We start from the raw sequence: 19,066 nt of genomic DNA on the forward strand, positions 1-19,066 counted from the left end.
AAACTATGGAAACCACCTTTGACTCTGTTCCATGTAATTCATTCCAGCCATTACAATGAGCCCGTCCTCCTATAGCTCCTCCCACCAGCCTCCATAAATAAAATAAAAAGACCTATCTGAAGTCAAACGATTTTGGAAATCAGAAACCTGTTTATGACGATTACAAGAACTTTCTGCGAGTTATGCAGTTGCGAGTTTTTGATATTCCTGTAATACAGAGAGAACACGAAACACAATGTAAGCCTATGGGTTAAGGGTTTTATTCGGCCCTGTTGAAATACTTTAAGAATGTTTCCTTCCTTCCTGCCTGGATAGTAGAAACCTACAGTATTGTGCTATAACTACTACAGTATTGTGCTATAACTATTTACTTATACCTATCAATTAGTGTTAGATCAGCGGTTACTCCAGAGGGAGGAAGAAATGGTCTCTTTTAAAGTATTCAAACAGTTCCCTAGATGATCTAGTGCTGCTGCTTCCTCTTCTCAAGTTTGATCCAGATGCCTTTCTCGGGGCGAAGAATGAGCTCCCCTAGTGGACGGAGGTCCTCGCGCTTCTGACACGCCTCCACGTTGAAGTAGCGCAAGATGGACGCCAGGATCACCTTCTCCTCCATCATGGCAAATCGCTGACCTGGGGGTAGGGATGTAACCAAAGCATGTGAGGATGACATCCTCATCGAACACACTTTTAAATTGTCCATTTTGTTTTCACCATTTCAAATGCCTTATTGTCTTTAACCTTAATCTGTAACCATTATTAAAGTAGCGAGAGCATGTGAGGATGACAACCTCACCGGACACACGTTTAGAGGCCCACTGTCGTAAAAAGTCTATGTTCCAAGGTGATAAAAGGTAGCCTGAGATTGATAAATACGAGTGATATTCTACAGCAACGTGACAAATCGTATGTCGTTGATCTCAAATGGAATGATGTTGATTTACAAATGTTCTAAAATGTTTGTACTTTAAGCGCTATTCAGTTGAATGTCTTGAATGTTTCCTGTTCTCACCGATGCAATTGCGGAGTCCAGCAGAGAAGGGGATGAAGGCATAAGGATGTCTCCCAATGCAGTTTTCAGGCATGAAGCGTTCCGGGCGGAACTCTTCAGGCTGGGGGAAGTGGCGCGGGTCGCGGTGAAGGGAGTAGGGCATGATGATGGCATTGGCACCTTTGGGAACCTTGAAACCATCTACAGGTATAAAAATGTGAAACAAGTTAGGTTATTAGGTCCACAAAATGTACATGTGAATAAATTAACTAATTAACACAACCACAAAAAAGTATTAAACAAGATGACTGAAATGGAAAGGCGCTGAATAAACCAAGGTTTTAGGTTCCTCTTCCATATGGCACAGGCCACCCATTGTGAATATGTACATTAATTAGTATTAATTAAAAGTAGTGTATAGCTAATCCTGTAAATTTAAATAAGTTAGAAAATTAATGACAGACTGAAATAAACATTAATGGTTAAGAATGTGTCATTCATGTCACTCACTGATGTGGCAGTCTTCACAGATGCTGCGGGCGAAGAAGGGGACGGAGGGGAACAGGCGAAGGGACTCTTTGATGACACACTCCAGGTAGCGCAGCTTCTTCAGGTCCTCTGTGTTTATTGGCCGGTCGGACACACCTGAACACGGGGGTACAAGAATGCAGGTTACATCCCATTATATATGTTCTGTGGTGATGGGGCAATCGGACATAGCTATGAATGGGGGTACAGGAATGGATGCTATGTTCTTCTGTCATCGATCATAGTAACTACACCGAACCCGCATCTACTGTCAGAGATACTCGTCATGGTAATATTTGAATGCTTGTTTGAATGCCAGGTCTGCCATGGCAGGGATGGAAGACATTCCAAAAACTCTTCACAAATCAGGCTATTACTGTATACAACAGCCAATTTTGATATGCCACAGAACCTAATTCAGTTCATTAAATAATTTTGCTTTGGTGAGACTTTCCACACTTTCCCACTGTGCTTGAACTCACTTTGACCTGTGAGAGAAGGATTTGAACGAGAGTCAAGGTGGATGAGAACCAAAAGTGACGTCATTTGATAAGAGAAGCGAGTATAGTGACGGGAGACTATGGGATTAGATTTTACCAAGTACTTCCTGCAGAGCCCATGGTCTAGCGGCATGTATGTGTCTGGGAAAGGAAGTCCCATGTGGGTACATATCATGTGACTACCAAAGCACATAATTGGCTATTCTAGGGTTAAAAAGAGGGGGGGATTACCGAACACCTCCTGAAGCTCTTGTTGAACCTTCCTCTGAACCTCTGGATGGGAGCCCAGCAGGTGAATGGCCCAATTCATGGCTGCGGCTGTAGTGTCATGACCCTGCAAGACGGGGGCAATAAAAATTACACCAATGATAAATCTGGAACACATTCCACATGGAGCGTGTGATAGTGGTTTTGACCTCTGACCCTGAACATGAAGGTGTCCACTTCCTCCTGGATGTCCTGGTGGGTGAGCTTGTTGCCCTCCTCGTCCGTGGTCTTCAGCAGCATGTCCAGGAAGGCCCGCCTCTTCCTCATTCCCTGGTCCGATTCGCTGTCCGACTCGATGTAGGCGATGTATTCCGCCCTCTCGTAGATGACCTGGGGTGTTTTCAGTGAAAACATTTGACATGTTTCTGAACATTGCAGATAGAAATATAATGAATAGAGCTGACAGGATTTCTCATTCTATCATACAGACAATCATTGATGTTCTACACAATACATTTCTATCTGAACATTCTGTAATGGTCATCCTTCTGAACAGGCCCTTGGCTGGATGGATGAGGTCTGATGGATGACAGCTTATATCCCTGGGTGCAGCTAAGTAGTCGAAAGCCCCTTTTAGATTGACTGATGACTCACATTGGAGGTGAAGGAGTGGAGGACCTTGAGGCTCCTGTTGTGCTCCCAGCCCTCGCCAAAGTAATTGTAAAACAAGTCGGGCCAGAACCACGGCATCCTCTGTCGCCGTGTGATGATGTCACTCATCCTGGGGACAGTAGGAGGGATGCAAGGTAGAGAAAATTATATTCATATGATGCAATTTGATTCCACTCTATTACCAACGAGAGAGAGAGAGAGAGAGAGAGAGAGAGAGAGAGAGAGAGAGAGAGAGAGAGAGAGAGAGAGAGAGAGAGAGAGAGAGAGAGAGAGATGGGACAGTGAGCAATGGTTGGCAGTCAATACCCTCTACTTCCAAACAAAACCGGGCATGACAACATCTGTTTGTTGCATTCAAGACGAGGACTCACTTGTACACACATCGGACATACTCTGAGTCATAGTTACTCTGAGCGTAGATTTTCTTCCCCATTGCAGTCTCTGAAAGGAAAATCATATGCAGAGATATTTATTGCAAGATTGGTAGCAATTTTGATATACAGTGGGGAGAACAAGTATTTGATACACTGCTGATTTTGCAGATTTTCCTACTTACAAAGCATGTAGAGGTCTGTAATTTTTATCATAGGTACACTTCAACTGTGAGAGACGGAATCTAAAACAAAAATCCCGAAAATCACATTGTATGATTTTTAAGTAATTAATTAGCATTTTATTGCATGACATAAGTATTTGATACATCAGAAAAGCAGAACTTAATATTTGGTACAGAATCCTTTGTTTGCAATTACAGAGATCATACGTTTCCTGTAGTTCTTGACCAGGTTTGCACACACTGCAGCAGGGATTTTGGCCCACTCCTCCATACAGACCTTCTCCAGATCCTTCAGGTTTCGGGGCTGTCGCTGGGCAATACGGACTTTCAGCTCCCTCCAAAGATTTTCTATTGGGTTCAGGTCTGGAGACTGGCTAGGCCACTCCAGGACCTTGAGATACTTCTTACGGAGCCACTCCTTAGTTGCCCTGGCTGTGTGTTTCGGGTCGTTGTCATGCTGGAAGACCCAGCCACGACCCATCATCAATGCTCTTACTGAGGGAAGGAGGTTGTTGGCTAAGATCTCGCAATACATGGCCCCATCCATCCTCCCCTCAATACGGTGCAGTCGTCCTGTCCCCTTTGCAGAAAAGCATCCCCAAAGAATGATGTTTCCACCTCCATGCTTCACGGTTGGGATGATGTTCTTGGGGTTGTACTCATCCTTCTTCTTCCTCCAAACACGGCGAGTGGAGTTTAGACCAAAAAGCTCTATTTTTGAATCATCAGACCACATGACCTTCTCCCATTCCTCCTCTGGATCATCCAGATGGTCATTGGCAAACTTCAGACGGGCCTGGACATGCGCCTGCTTGAGCAGGGGGACCTTGTGTGCGCTGCAGGATTTTAATCCATGACGGCGTAGTGTGTTACTAATGGTTTTCTTTGAGACTGTGGTCCCAGCTCTCTTCAGGTCATTGACCAGGTCCTGCCGTGTAGTTCTGGGCTGATCCCTCACCTTCCTCATGATCATTGATGCCCCACAAGGTGAGATCTTGCATGGAGCCCCAGACCGAGGGTGATTGACCATCATCTTGAACTTCTTCCATTTTCTTCTATTTTCTAATAATTGCGCCAACAGTTGTTGCCTTCTCACCAAGCTGCTTGCCTATTGTCCTGTAGCCCATCCCAGCCTTGTGCAGGTCTACAATTTTATCCCTGATGTCCTTACACAGCTCTCTGGTCTTGGCCATTGTGGAGAGGTTGGAGTCTGTTTGATTGAGTGTGTGGACAGGTGTCTTTTATACAGGTAACGAGTTCAAACAGGTGCAGTTAATACAGGTAATGAGTGGAGAACAGGAGGGCTTCTTAAAGAAAAACTAACAGGTCTGTGAGAGCCGGAATTCTTACTGGTTGGTAGGTGATCAAATACTTATGTCATGCAATAAAATGCAAATGAATTACTTAAAAATCATACAATGTGATTTTCTGGATTTTTGTTTTAGATTCCGTCTCTCACAGTTGAAGTGTACCTATGATAAAAATTACAGACCTCTACATGCTTTGTAAGTAGGAAAACCTGCAAAATCGGCAGTGTATCAAATACTTGTTCTCCCCACTGTATATTTTTTGTTGATTTTATATGGCCACAAGAATGGGAAATCTTTTTAACCCAATGAGCCTTTGGACCCACTAGAAACACCCCACATCCAGACCCGGACCCACCACAGATGATGTCGAGGGCACAGAGGGTGACGTGGTTGAAGCAGTTGAAGGGGCCCTTGCCTGCCTCCTTGTCCAGCTTCTCCACCAGCACCTCGGCCTGCTCGTTCATCACCTCCAGGAACTCCGTCAGGATGGAGAAGTGGAAGGTGGGGGTGAGCAACTTCCGCCGCCGCCGCCACTTGTCCCCCGTGCTGGGGAGAGGGAGGTGGGGAGCGAGGGAAGGGGGGAGAAATAGAGGAAGACAGAGACAGAGGGGTGAGGGGTGAGGGGGACAGAGAGAAAAAGAGAGGGAGGGCGACAAAGAAAGGGTGAGGCAGACAGACAAATAAAGGGAGGGGAGGAAGAGAGAGGGAGATGCAGAACAAGTGACACAGAGAGAGACCGTGTGAGAGATAGACAAACGATGGAGTTCAGAAAATATGGAGGAAATGTGTTGACTGGAAAGTATTGCCGTTTCTCAGAATGTATTGTTCTTTGTCATAAAAAAAAAGGAAGTGTTTTCCCAAGAATTGTCAAAGGCTTATCTAAGAATTCCAAGTTCCTATCTTGCGTTATAATACATATTTTCCGTTGTCTCAAATGCATATATACGTTTGATCTTTCTCAAATGAGATCTGTTTTGAAACACCCACCTGGTTAGTAGACCAGTGCCGAGCCAAGGGTGCAGGAACTTGTAAGCATAGGCCTTGTCCATATGAACAGGGTTGTTAAGAACCGTCTACAGAATCGAATAGAATAAACAGAATCAAATAGAGAATCAAACAGAAAATAGAATCGAATATAGTTGATTTATTTCTCTGAGGGAACGTTGGTCATTGGCATGGCATCATCAACAGACAGTTAACAGCAAATGCATAAAAACTTAAAACCCCAACTACTTATAAAAATAATTGTTAAAGTTAATTATTTTTGCTTTAGTAAATTATGTTTTTATGGAAAATTCAACTCTAGTATTGTATAGCCACGCCATTGTTTTTTACTGCTGATCAGTAATTATTTGTTATTCTTCTCTTACTTTTTGGGGGGTATTTTCTTAAAACTGCATTGTTGGTTAAGAGCTTGTAAGTAAGCATTTCACTGTAAGGTTGTATTCGGCACGTGACAAATACGTTGATTTGATTTAGTGTTCAATACAGTCCATGTTTGCATTGGCACGCTTAAACCCAATACAGCAGGCCAGAAGGGTTTGATATTTGATAGCAGTAACCATATATCGGTTGTCAGGCTACCTGTATGTGGTGTAATTACCACCTTATTTATGGAGAGTAGATTTCCATCTCCGGAGTGAAACGATGTAGTGTTCAGTAGGCAGAAATGTTGAGGTTTCAAAACAAGTGTGACACCAACTTGTATGTTTCACCATGTGTAAACACTTTGTAAAACATTCAGGTGTTATGCATCAAGTTGATTCAAGTCAATTCTTTGATTTAATAGCCTACCTCAATGGTTTCTGCATGGAACAGAAGGAGGAAGGGTACGGGTCCGATCCAAATCTTCAACAGTGGGGAGTCCCTGAACTGCTCTGTGTAGCCAATGACTTGACGGAAGAAATCTGAAACCAAAGAAAGAGAACTCTGAAGTCATTCACTAGTTCAAGCTTCTGACTATCTGAGGTAGATAGTAGATACATACAGTTGAAGTCGGAAGTTTACATACACTTAGGTTGGAGTCATTAAAAATCGTTTTTCAGCCACTCCACACATTTCTTGTTAACAAACTATAGTTTTGGCAAGTCGGTTAAGACATCTACTTTGTGCATGACACAAGTAATTTTTCCAACAATTGTTTACAGACAGAATATTTCACTTATAATTCGCTGTATCACAATTCCAGTGGGTCAGAAGTTTACATACACTAAGTTGACTGTGCCTTTAAACAACTTAGAAAATTCCAGAAAATGATGTCATGGCTTTAGAAGCTTCTGATAGGCTAATTGACATAATTTGAGTCAATCGGAGGTGTACCTGTGGATGTATTTCAAAGCCTACCTTCAAACTCTGTGCCTCTTTGCTTGACATCATGGGAAAATCAAAAGAAATCAGCCAAGACCTCAGAAAAAAAATTGTAGACCTCCACAAGTCTGGTTCATCATTGGGATTAATTTCCAAACGCCTGAACGTACCACGTTCGTCTGTACAAACAATAGTACGCAAGTGTAAACACCATTGGACCACGCAGCCGTCATACCGATCAGGAAGGAGACACGTTCTGTCTCCTAGAGATGAATGTACTTTGGTGCGAAAAGTGCAAATCAATCCCAGAACAACAGCAAAGGACCTTGTGAAGATGCTGGAGGAAACAGGTACAAAAGTATCTATATCCACAGTAAAACGAGTCCAATATCGACATAACCTGAAAGGCCACTCAGCAAGGAAGAAGCCACTGCTCCCAAGCCACCATAAAAAAAGCCAGACTACGGTTTGCAACTGCACATGGGGACAAAGATCATACATTTTGGAGAGATGTCCTCAGGTCTGATGAAACAAAAATAGAACCGTTTGGCCATAATGACCATCGTTATGTTTGAAGGAAAAAGGGGGAGGCTTGCAAGCCGAGGAACACCATCTCAACCGTGAAGCACGGGGGTGGCAGCATCATGTTGTGGGGGTGCTTTGCTGCAGGAGGGACTGGTGCACTTCACAAAATTGATGGCATCGTGAGACAGGAAAATTATGTGGATATATTGAAACAACATCTCAAGACATCAGTCAGGAAGTTAAAGCTTGGTCGCAAATGGGTCTTCCAAATGGACAATGACCCCAAGCATACTTCCAAAGTTGTGGCAAAATGGCTTAAGGACAACAAAGTCAAGGTATTGGAGTGGCCATCACAAAGCCCTGACCTCAATCCTATAGACAATTTGTGGGCAGAACTAAAAAAGTGTGTGCGAGCAAGGAGGCCAACAAACCTGACTCAGTTACACCAGCTCTGTCAGGAGGAATGGGCCAGAATTCACCCAACTTATTGTGGGAAGCTTGTGGAAGGCTACCCAAAACATTTGACCCAAGTTAAACAATTTAAAGGCAATGCTACCAAATACTAATTGGGTGTATGTAAACTTCTGACCCACTGGGAATATGATGAAATAAATAAAAGTTGAAATAAATAATTCTCTCTACTATTATTCTGACATTTTACATTTTAAAATAAACCGGTGATCCTAACTGACCTAAAACAGGGAATTTTTGCTCTGATTAAATGTCAGGAATTGTGAAAAAACGAGTTTAAATGTATTTGGCTAAGGTGTATGTAAACTTCCGACTTCAACTGTATGTAGGTAGATTGGGAGAGCAATGAATGACTGAATGATTGAGTGAGTGTTCGAATCTCCCCTCCCTAAACTACTGTCCTCTCCTCTCTCTTCCCGTCTCCTCGCTACTCTCTTCCCACGTCTCCTCTCCACTCTCAATTCCGGCGTTGAACTGCAGTGAAATCCCTATGAGGGGGTATGTGCCTTCAATCTCCTATATGGACTTCATCTCCCACCATTTATACAGGTAAATGCTGAGTAGCTGGTAGGTGACGTAGGTCAGCATTGCAAAGAAGAGGCTCACCCCCAGTTCCAAATTGTAAGCCCCCAAAACGATCACCATCTCTGGGTAGTACGTGGCATAAACATCCTCCAACTGGATGTCTGAGACCTGCTGGCTTCACCTAATGTCAGGTGGACTTTAATCCTGACCTGTTTGTCATGCACATGCATACACACAGAAACACTTAAATGTGCAAACAAACACACATACTGACAAATATTGAATACATTTGTGATGTTTCACTTGGAAAGATTCATTTTAGATGTTGCTTACAATGCTGCCCTGCACATTTATAATTCTCTAGAATCTAGATCGATGCTTCCTCTTTATGAAGTTATAGAAGAAGAAAAAAACATAGCTTTAATAGTAGCTTTTTAATAGTAGCTTTTCAAACCATAGCTTTAATAGTTGGTTGCCCATTCCTTGCCCGTAACGTTGGGCCCTCTAATGTATTTCACAGTCACAAGGTCTAATGCCCCGTATACATCTCATTACGCCATACTTCGTTTTCACGCAGTCTCGTCCTGCTACTGGACGGAGAGCATAGGGTTTCACAACGCAAGACAAGATGGAGGCTAGTCTCTCGTCAGAGATCACATTTATTTTGGGAGATTGCAAAATATGACCTTTTCATTCAAGACAGGATAAACATATTGTTTCAGGTGATAATAAAACATGTTTTGTCAAGTTACTTTTTCTCAACTTGTTTCTCTAACTTCTAGCTAGTCACGCTAGCGTACATATTAGCTAGCTAGCTAAAAGCAAGGCTAGGTTGACGATACTGTAGCTAGCAACCTCCACTTAATAATTATCAAAAACAAATGTCAGTACCATCACAATAAACTTAAATGAGAGGCAACAGTCATGTAATATAATTGGTTAACAGCCACTGTGTATTATTTAACATTACTATTAAAATATTATTCACTTATAGGAATGGGTAATTGTTTACAAGTTGCTAGCTATCCCATAAAGCCATCACCGAAAACCACATATTTTCATCTTCTTCTGTGGTTTGGTAATTTCCTGTTCTATTGACAGACTCTGGCTGCGCTAAAGACGACACAAAGTTGGGGAAAAAAGAATCGTATGCAGAATCCGTTTCGCAACAGAGCCTTCAACGCAAGGGGGCGCTGAGATAGCACAATGTTGCTGCTGTGATACCACTCCATTGCGAACGGACCCCATTGAAATGAATGACATCCGGCGCAACGCAATGGACTGCTCAGACATAATGTGAATGAGGCTTACAAGCCTCGTGCACACCAGTTGTGTCAAACTGTATGTGTTCCAGCAGAAGTCCATTCATTCCAATGGGAGGCAAATTCGCACAGTTGCGACTCATCTGCCAGACAAGGATGCAGTGCAGTGTTGTATGCATTGGAGTTTTTCCAACTTGTGCATTGCTTTGCCGTGCGGTATCAGGAACGGAAGAAGATAAACCACAGAAGAAGTTACTAATGTGTAGCGTGATCATTGTTGTTGTGATGCGCCGCATGGATTGTGAAGACGGTCACATTTACACGAGTCTCAGTACAGCAACAATGCAGGCAATATATTGGGTTTATAACTAGTCTCATTTCTAGGACAGATTAACAGGATTCACCGTTCAAATGGGAAATTTGATTCACAAATCTTTTGAATCAATGGATTTATTTTCTCTCTTGTGTTAACAAGTACTTCTTAAAGTTATTATGGAAAGGCTGGCATCATTTATGTCATCATGGTTTGAACCCAAATGTTAAACTAATAAAAGCAACCCCTTTTCAAAATACCCTTCTCGTCTCCCCCCCCTCATAACCTCTCCTCTCTCACCTCCGGCGTTGGATTTGAACTGCAGTGCGTTCCCTATGAGGGGGTATGTGCCTTCAATCTCTGGTATGGGCTTCATCTCCCTCCATTTATACAGATAACTGCTGAGTAGCTGGTAGGTGGCGTAGGTCAGCATTGAAACGAAGAGGCTCATCCCCAGCAGCCCCAACGTGTAAGCCCCCAAAACTATCGCCATCTCTGGGTAGTACGTGGCCTTAACAACCTCCGAATGAATGTCTGAGACCTGCTGGCTACACCTCATATCAGGTGGACTTTAATCCTGACCTGTTCCCCACTTTTCCCTGATATCCCGGCCTCTAGTTATGAATGATTAACCAGTTGGGAGGGGGTAAGAGGTAAACCTGGATGTTCATCAAGGGATAGTATTTTGTACTGTCATGCACGCACATGTAGTACACAGGACAAAAAAAGTATGAAAATGTATGCACTCGCTATTTATTGTAAGTCGTTCTGCTAAAAGACTAAAATGTAAAATACAAATGTAAACATGCACACAGACACAGACAGGTATAGATACACGTGCACACACACTCAGATGGTAACTCCCTATGATAACACAGCAACGTTTAATTCACAGCCAGTTATAAACCAAAACATGGTTAAAACTATAATTTTTATATCATGGATGGTCAGTCCTTGAATCCATAGCTATGTCTCTAAAGTTGAGTGGTTACATTTTCCAGCCCAATCAGATTTTTACCAAAACAGTGCCAGCTTGACCGCTTTGTTGTTGTATAAACTGCAGATTGCATCTTTAAAGTGGGGGGCCCTCCAAAATATTTAACAGTCACACCAGGTCTGAATAAGTTGCCGTGCAACGAATCTCCATACAGCAACAATGCAAACAATATATTGTGTTAATGAGAACAGCCTCATTTCTAGGACATTTGGGACAAACAGATTGAAGTGATTCACCGTTCAAATTGGATATTGTATTCACATATCTTTTGAATCAATTGATTAATTTTCTTTCTTGTGTTAACAAGTACTTCTTAAAGTTATTATGGAAAGGCTGGCATCATTTATGTCATCATGGTTTGAACCCAAATGTTAAACTAATAAAAGCAACCCCTCTTCAAAATACCCTTCTCGTCTCCCCCCCCCCCCCTCATAACCTCTCCTCTCTCACCTCCGGCGTTGGATTTGAACTGCAGTGCGTTCCCTATGAGGGGGTATGTGCCTTCAATCTCTGGTATGGGCTTCATCTCCCTCCATTTATACAGATAACTGCTGAGTAGCTGGTAGGTGGCGTAGGTCAGCATTGAAACGAAGAGGCTCATCCCCAGCAGCCCCAACGTGTAAGCCCCCAAAACTATCGCCATCTCTGGGTAGTACGTGGCCTTAACAACCTCCGAATGAATGTCTGAGACCTGCTGGCTACACCTCATATCAGGTGGACTTTAATCCTGACCTGTTCCCCACTTTTCCCTGATTCTCTGGCCTCTAGTTATGAATGATTAACCAGTTGGGAGGGGGTAAGAGGTAAACCTGGATGTTCAAGGGATAGTATTTTGTACTGTCATGCACGCACATGTAGTACACAGGACAAAAAAAGTATGAAAATGTATGCACTCGCTATTTATTGTAAGTCGTTCTGCTAAAGGACTAAAATGTAAAATACAAATGTAAACATGCACACAGACACAGACAGGTATAGATACACGTGCACACACACTCAGATGGTAACTCCCTATGATAACACAGCAACGTTTAATTCACAGCCAGTTATAAACCAAAACATGGTTAAAACTATAATTTTTATATCATGGATGGTCAGTCCTTGAATCCATAGCTATGTCTCTAAAGTTGAGTGGTTACATTTTCCAGCCCAATCAGATTTTTACCAAAACAGTGCCAGCTTGACCGCTTTGTTGTTGTATAAACTGCAGATTGCATCTTTAAAGTGGGGGGCCCTCCAAAATATTTAACAGTCACACCAGGTCTGAATAAGTTGCCGTGCAACGAATCTCCATACAGCAACAATGCAAACAATATATTGTGTTAATGAGAACAGCCTCATTTCTAGGACATTTGGGACAAACAGATTGAAGTGATTCACCGTTCAAATTGGATATTGTATTCACATATCTTTTGAATCAATTGATTAATTTTCTTTCTTTAATGCTACAAAGTAGTTCCTAAAGATATTATGGATGGCATAATTGAAGTCTTCATGGTTAGAAGTTCCCCAGTGCTAAATTGATAAAAAGCACACCCTCTTCAAAATACTCAATATTCTTATATAAAAAAAAATATATATATACACCTAACCTCTCGCATTACCTTTAAATGACAGAGCACTGCCCAGTAACGGGTAGCTTTGACTTATCCCTGGTATTGGCTTCATCTGGGTCCATCTGTGCAGAGCTGCTGAGGAACTGCCAGGTGAAGACGCTGGTCAATATGGTCACGAGTAAGACCAAAACGATCGAACCAATCAGCACCGATATCCACAGTCATCTTGGTTAGTTAGGTGGTGGTCCAATATTGACTCATAAATATACATTTGCTTCAGGGTCTCATTTTTTCACAATAGCAAACAAAAAGTTCTGTGTAATTATGGAAAGATGTCCAATCACTGACCATGTAATGCTCCTTGGTCAGTGGTTGGTCAGAATCGGGTAGGCTACCCCTACGAGTACCCCTGAAGTGATACTTATACAGTCAACTTGTTTAGGATGCAGGCCCCCTTGGCAAGCAACCGTGAGATGCTCTTAAAAAAAGGGTGTTACTTTTGTAGCGAATGAAGGGGGAAGAGCTATGATTGAAGCTTGAAAAAGTATCAAAATCAGGAAAAGGGGCCCACTTGCAATCCCCAAAACAAATAGGGTGGGTGTTGGACTTCCAATGAAGGCCTTGGACACTTTGGAATCCAAGGTGGGAGGGGGCCTGGGCTTGAACTAGCAGCCCGGCAGCGTAAGCGTCATTTGGGCCTCTAAGGTCTTAAGGTCCAGACCTCTTGGAAGTACTTTTTGATATCACACAAGAGAACATTTCAATCTTAGGATGTATTTTTATCAATAGTACATTTCCATACTCTATACCACACCAACTCAACTCTGGACCTGGAAGCCAGTTCCACTGGATTTTTAAAATTGTTCCCTTCTAATCAGATACTGATTTAGATCTGGGACACCAGGTGTGCACAATTAATTATTAGGTAGAACAGAAAACCACCAGGCTCCGGATCTCGTGGAGTAAGAGTTGATGACCCCTGCTCTATACTATTTCCAAACATTTCTGACACACATAAAGGACTCTGGCAAGGCTAGCCCTTGGTGGGCTAAAAGAGAGATCCGAATAAATAAACATAGTCCAATGTGTGTCCCCAAGCATATACAAATAGGGTAACATCATGTAGCGTATAATACAGAACTGATGGATTACTGACTGCTTATGAATGAAAATATGATCGTGTAACTAATAACCCACTGGTCAAAAACTGGTTAAATCAATGTTGTTCCCACGTCATTTCGACACCAAAAATCTATGCGATGACGTTGAATCAACTTGGAAACATTTATTTTTCTCCCCACCCAACTTTGAACCTAAATCCAATGACATGGTGAATTGTTTTTGTTGATTTGACATTGACAACTCAACCAATTGTAAATCAAAACTAGATTTTAATATTATGTTTGTGCCCAGTGGGAGTGTTCATTATCAATTGAACAAGGGGAGAAGGTTAATCTACCAGCTGTATCTCATTAGCAATTAGCCTGTGAATGAGGTTGTTACTAATATAAATCCAAAACACATGTGTGAGAAAGGACAGTGTTTATCCCTTTTTCCTCCCTTCCTTAATCCACAAACCCTTGAAGTAAGCCTCCTTCTTTCTTTAAATTGGGCAAAGTTTAGTTATTCCTCTTCTTTAAAAAAAAATTCAAGTTAAGGAATGTTTTAAGTGACCCAAATGCCAATGGCTTACTTTCAGGGTCCCATAGCTCCTGAAGTTAGTTTTAAGGATGTTGCCAGAAGCTGGCTAGTTTTTGGAATGCCTTTTTATTTTTTAAGTTATTCCTCAAAATAAAAATAAAATGTGAGAATGTCACATTTAAAACCTAGCTTTTTCTCGACCACTTGAGGGCAGAGGATTTAGGATTTCAGTTAATTTGTTTATTTTTTCACAAAGTTTAATTTTAACTAATAATACAAATGTCAAGAATCCAATTTTACTGAAAACTTTAAAGACATGCTGAACAGCATACAGATGGGAAAAAGAGTGTGTTCAAATATACTTGCAGTTCACTCAAATTAACACTAGGTGTCATGAGACAAATACAAAGAGATTTTTGTTGAACCATACTCTATTAAACAAAATTCGAACTTTCAATAAGTGTACAAAAGTGCTGAAACAAATATATTTAATATAGAGTTGTCCCAAACCCTTAACCTGAAATGACCTAATTAAAGCATTTCCCACAGTGGAAAAATAAGAATATGTAGGTTTGTTAAAGTTCTAAGTTCATCTGACATTTTGGTTATGAAGAGAACATTACATGGTTAATGTGTGCAATAGTGGGTTATTTTACAGTGTAGTTGTAATACTCCTGCTAGCAATACTAAAGTAACCCTGTAAAATAACCCTACTGTAATTGACCATGAAACCACATTTCAAAGCATTTTGTTAAGTCAGTGATCTACTCTGTCAGTGATCTGCAAATCACCTTGTAAATAACTACTCATTATGATTTGTAGATCAGTCAATGATCAGCGACTCAGCAGAATTGATGCTCTCAAACATGGCCAATACCTTCTACATCGAGGTCAGCAATAGACAACCCGCGAGCAAAAACCGTCCTTCAAGTGTTTTTTTGGGGTCCCCCAAAGTTATAACTTTTTTTGTTTTCGGTCAAAAAAGACTGAAGTCAAGAATTCAGCTAAACATGTGTTTAATTTAGGAAATCTGTTCCCAAGTATTCCTATGAATAATTTTTAAAAAGAGACCTGATCGTGTCTCAATGTAATCAACATATAAAATTGTTATTTTCAAATACAAATCACTTTTTGGGCTTAGATGTGGTCAATTTGCAGTGTATAAATATAATTACTGTATGTTCCGGCCCCCCGATCTAGTTGCCTACCCTGTTCTACATCAAATGAACCCGGGGTTTCTGTGCTAACACAGTTTTTAATTGCCAATACGCTGTACAAGTGACATTGTCCTACGTTATAGATCCTGGTCCTGTCCCCTAATCGTTTGAATAGGCTTGACGATCATATAACCAAACTCAAGGGTTAAAAATAGACTGTGCAATAAAACGGTAGCTACAACAAACATACAATTCCATGAAACAGTGTGGCAGGAGACGCCATGTCCTATACAGTACAGACGCCATGTCCTATACAGTTCCGGCGCCGAAAAGAGATGGCTGCCTCGCTTCGTGTTCCTTGGAAAATATGCAGTATTTTGTTTTTTTACGTGTTATTTCTTACATCGGTACCCCGGGTAATCTTAGGTTTCATTACATACAGTCGGGAGGAACTACTGAATATACGATTAACGTCAACTCATCATCGTTCCTACCAGGAATATGACTTTCCCGAAACGGATCCAGTGTTTTGCCTTCCACACAATACAATGGATCTGATCCCAGCCGGCGACCCTGTGCGACGCCGAAAAAGGGGAAAACGTGGCGGTCTCGTGGTCAGGCTTCGGAGACGGGCACATCGCGCTCCACTCCCTAGCATACTACTCGCCAATGTCCAGTCTCTTGACAATAAGGTTGATGAAATCCGAGCACGGGTAGCATTCCAGAGAGACATCAGGGATTGCAACGTGCTCTGCTTCACGGAAACATGGCTAACTCAAGGGACGCTAACGGAGTCGGTGCAGCCAGCTGGTTTCTTCATGCATCGCGCCGACAGAAACAAACATCTTTCCGGTAAGAAGAGGGGCGGGGGGGTATGCCTTATGATTAACGAGAAGTGGTGTGATCATCATAACAACACACAAGAACTCAAGTCGTTCTGTTCACCTGATCTAGAACTCCTCACAATCAAATGTCGACCGCATTATCTACCAAGGGAATTCTCGTCAATCATAATCACAGCCGTATACATTCCCCCCCAAGCAGACACATCGATGGCCCTGAACGAACTTTATCTGACTCTTTGTAAACTGGAAACCACACACCCTGAGGCTGCATTCATCGTAGCTGGGGATTTTAACAAGGCTAATCTAAAAACAAAACTCCCTAAATTCTATCAGCATATCGATTGTGCTACCAGGGCTGGAAAAACACTAGACCATTGTTATACTAATTTCCGCGACGCTTATAAGGCCCTCCCCCGCCCCCCTTTCGGAAAAGCTGACCACGACTCCATTTTGTTGATTCCAGCCTACAAACAAAAACTCAAACAACAAGCTCCCGCGCTCAGGTCTGTTCAACGCTGGTCCGACCAATCTGAATACACGCTTCAAGACTGCTTCGATCACGCGGATTGGAATATGTTCCGCATCGCGTCCAACAACAATATTGACGAATATGCTGATTCGGTGAGCGAGTTCATTAGGAAGTGCATTGACGATGTCGTACCCACAGCAACGATAAAAACATTCCCAAACCAGAAACCGTGGATTGACGGCAGCATTCGCGTGAAACTGAAAGCGCGAACCACTGCTTTTAACCAGGGCAAGGTGACCGGAAGCATGACCGAATACAAACAGTGTAGCTATTCTCTCCGCAAGGCAATCAAACAGGCTAAGTCTCAGTACAGAGACAAAATCGAGTCGAAATTCAACAGCTCAGACACAAGAGGTATGTGGCAGGGTCTACAGTCAATCACGGACTACAAAAAGAAAACCAGCCCCGTCGAGGACCAGGATGTCTTGCTCCCAGACAGGCTAAACAACTTTTTTGCCCGCTTTGAGGACAATACAGTGCCACTGACACGGCCCCCTACCAAAACCTGCGGGCTCTCCTTCACTGCAGCCGAGGTGAGTAAAACATTTAAACGTGTTAACCCTCGCAAGGCTGCAGGCCCAGACGGCATTCCCAGCCGCGTCCTCAGAGCATGCGCAGACCAGCTGGCTGGTGTGTTTACGGACATATTCAATCAATCCTTATCCCAGTCTGCTGTTCCCACATGCTTCAAGAGGGCCACCATTGTTCCTGTTCCCAAGAAAGTTAAGGTAACTGAGCTAAACGACTACCGCCCCGTAGCACTCACTTCCGTCATCATGAAGTGCTTTGAGAGACTAGTCAAGGACCATATCACCTCCACCCTACCGGACACCCTAGACCCACTCCAATTTGCTTACCGACCCAATAGGTCCACAGACGACGCAATCGCAACCACACTGCACACTGCCCTAACCCATCTGGACAAGAGGAATACCCATGTGAGAATGCTGTTCATCGATTACAGCTCAGCATTTAACACCATAGTACCCTCCAAACTCGTCATCAAGCTCGAGACCCTGGGTCTCGACCCCGCCCTGTGCAACTGGGTCCTGGACTTCCTGACGGGCCGCCCCCAGGTGGTGAGGGTAGGTAACAACATCTCCACCCCGCTGATCCTCAACACTGGGGCCCCACAAGGGTGCGTTCTGAGCCCTCTCCTGTACTCCCTGTTCACCCACGACTGCGTGGCCATGCACGCCTCCAACTCAATCATCAAGTTTGCGGATGACACTACAGTGGTAGGCTTGATCACCAACAACGACGAGACGGCCTACAGGGAGGAGGTGAGGGCCCTCGGAGTGTGGTGTCAGGAAAATAACCTCATACTCAACGTCAACAAAACAAAGGAGATGATTGTGGACTTCAGGAAACAGCAGAGGGAGCACCCCCCTATCCACATCGACGGGTCAGTAGTGGAGAAGGTGGAAAGTTTTAAGTTCCTCGGTGTACACATCACGGACAAACTGAACTGGTCCACCCACACAGACAGCGTTGTGAAGAAGGCGCAGCAGCGCCTCTTCAACCTCAGGAGGCTGAAGAAATTCGGCTTGTCACCAAAAGCACTCACAAACTTCTACAGATGCACAATCGAGAGCATCCTGTCGGGCTGTATCACCGCCTGGTACGGCAACTGCTCCGCCCACAACCGTAAGGCTCTCCAGAGGGTAGTGAGGTCTGCAGAACGCATCACCAGGGGCAAACTACCTGCCCTCCAGGACACCTACACCACCCGATGTCACAGGAAGGCCATAAAGATCATCAAGGACAACAACCACCCAAGCCACTGCCTGTTCACCCCGCTATCATCCAGAAGGCGAGGTCAGTACAGGTGCATCAAAGCAGGGACCGAGAGACTGAAAAACAGCTTCTATCTCAAGGCCATCAGACTGTTAAACAGCCACCACTAACATTTAGCGGCCGCTGCCAACATACTGACCCAACTCCAGCCACTTTAAAAATGGGAATTGATGGAAATTATGTAAAAATGTACCACTAGCCACTTTAAGCAATGCCACTTAATACAATGTTTACATACCCTACATTACCCATCTCATATGTATATATACTGTACTCTATATCATCTACTGCATCTTGCCATCTTTATGCAATACATGTACCACTAGCCACTTTAAACTATGCCACTTTATGTTTACATACCCTACAGTACTCATCTC

The 19,066-nt window shown here is 43.0% G+C and overlaps 3 protein-coding genes across 3 annotated transcripts in view; 1 reads left to right on the top strand and 2 right to left on the bottom strand.

Annotated features, from left to right (window-relative positions):
- The window catches only part of LOC139579023 (NACHT, LRR and PYD domains-containing protein 3-like), a 72,667-nt gene that overhangs the window by 20,791 nt on the left and 32,810 nt on the right, over positions 1 to 19,066 (top strand). The gene's annotated exons all lie outside the window — the stretch shown is intronic.
- On the bottom strand, positions 239 to 10,741 carry LOC139579021 (cytochrome P450 4V2-like). Its single transcript, XM_071407231.1, has 11 exons — positions 10,468 to 10,741; positions 6,559 to 6,671; positions 5,752 to 5,837; positions 5,120 to 5,310; positions 3,270 to 3,339; positions 2,881 to 3,007; positions 2,443 to 2,616; positions 2,251 to 2,353; positions 1,502 to 1,636; positions 1,013 to 1,192; positions 239 to 633 (listed from the first exon to the last, which is right to left on the bottom strand). Exons 1-11 carry the CDS (start codon positions 10,724 to 10,726, stop codon positions 464 to 466), a joined length of 1,608 nt encoding a protein of 535 aa, XP_071263332.1. The 5' UTR covers positions 10,727 to 10,741; the 3' UTR covers positions 239 to 463.
- LOC139579022 (cytochrome P450 4V2-like) overlaps positions 239 to 19,066 on the bottom strand; it is a 62,814-nt gene continuing 43,986 nt past the window's right edge. The window contains exon 12 of the transcript XR_011675663.1: positions 239 to 344. The gene's annotated coding sequence lies outside the window, so the exon portion shown is untranslated. The remainder of the gene's footprint in view (positions 345 to 19,066) is intronic.

This window comes from Salvelinus alpinus, chromosome 6 (assembly GCF_045679555.1).
Source record: "Salvelinus alpinus chromosome 6, SLU_Salpinus.1, whole genome shotgun sequence".
In the NCBI taxonomy this organism is placed as follows: domain Eukaryota; kingdom Metazoa; phylum Chordata; class Actinopteri; order Salmoniformes; family Salmonidae; genus Salvelinus; species Salvelinus alpinus.

Coding starts and splice junctions, on each gene's coding strand:
- LOC139579021 (XM_071407231.1), bottom strand. CDS start 10,726: ATGAGGTGTAGCCAGCAGGTCTCAGACATTCATTCGGAGGTTGTTAAG. Junction 2,354..2,442: donor TGGACACCTTCATGTTCAGG/GTCAGAGGTCAA, acceptor CCCGTCTTGCAG/GGTCATGACACTACAGCCGC. Junction 1,193..1,501: donor CTGTGAAGACTGCCACATCA/GTGAGTGACATG, acceptor TTATACCTGTAG/ATGGTTTCAAGGTTCCCAAA.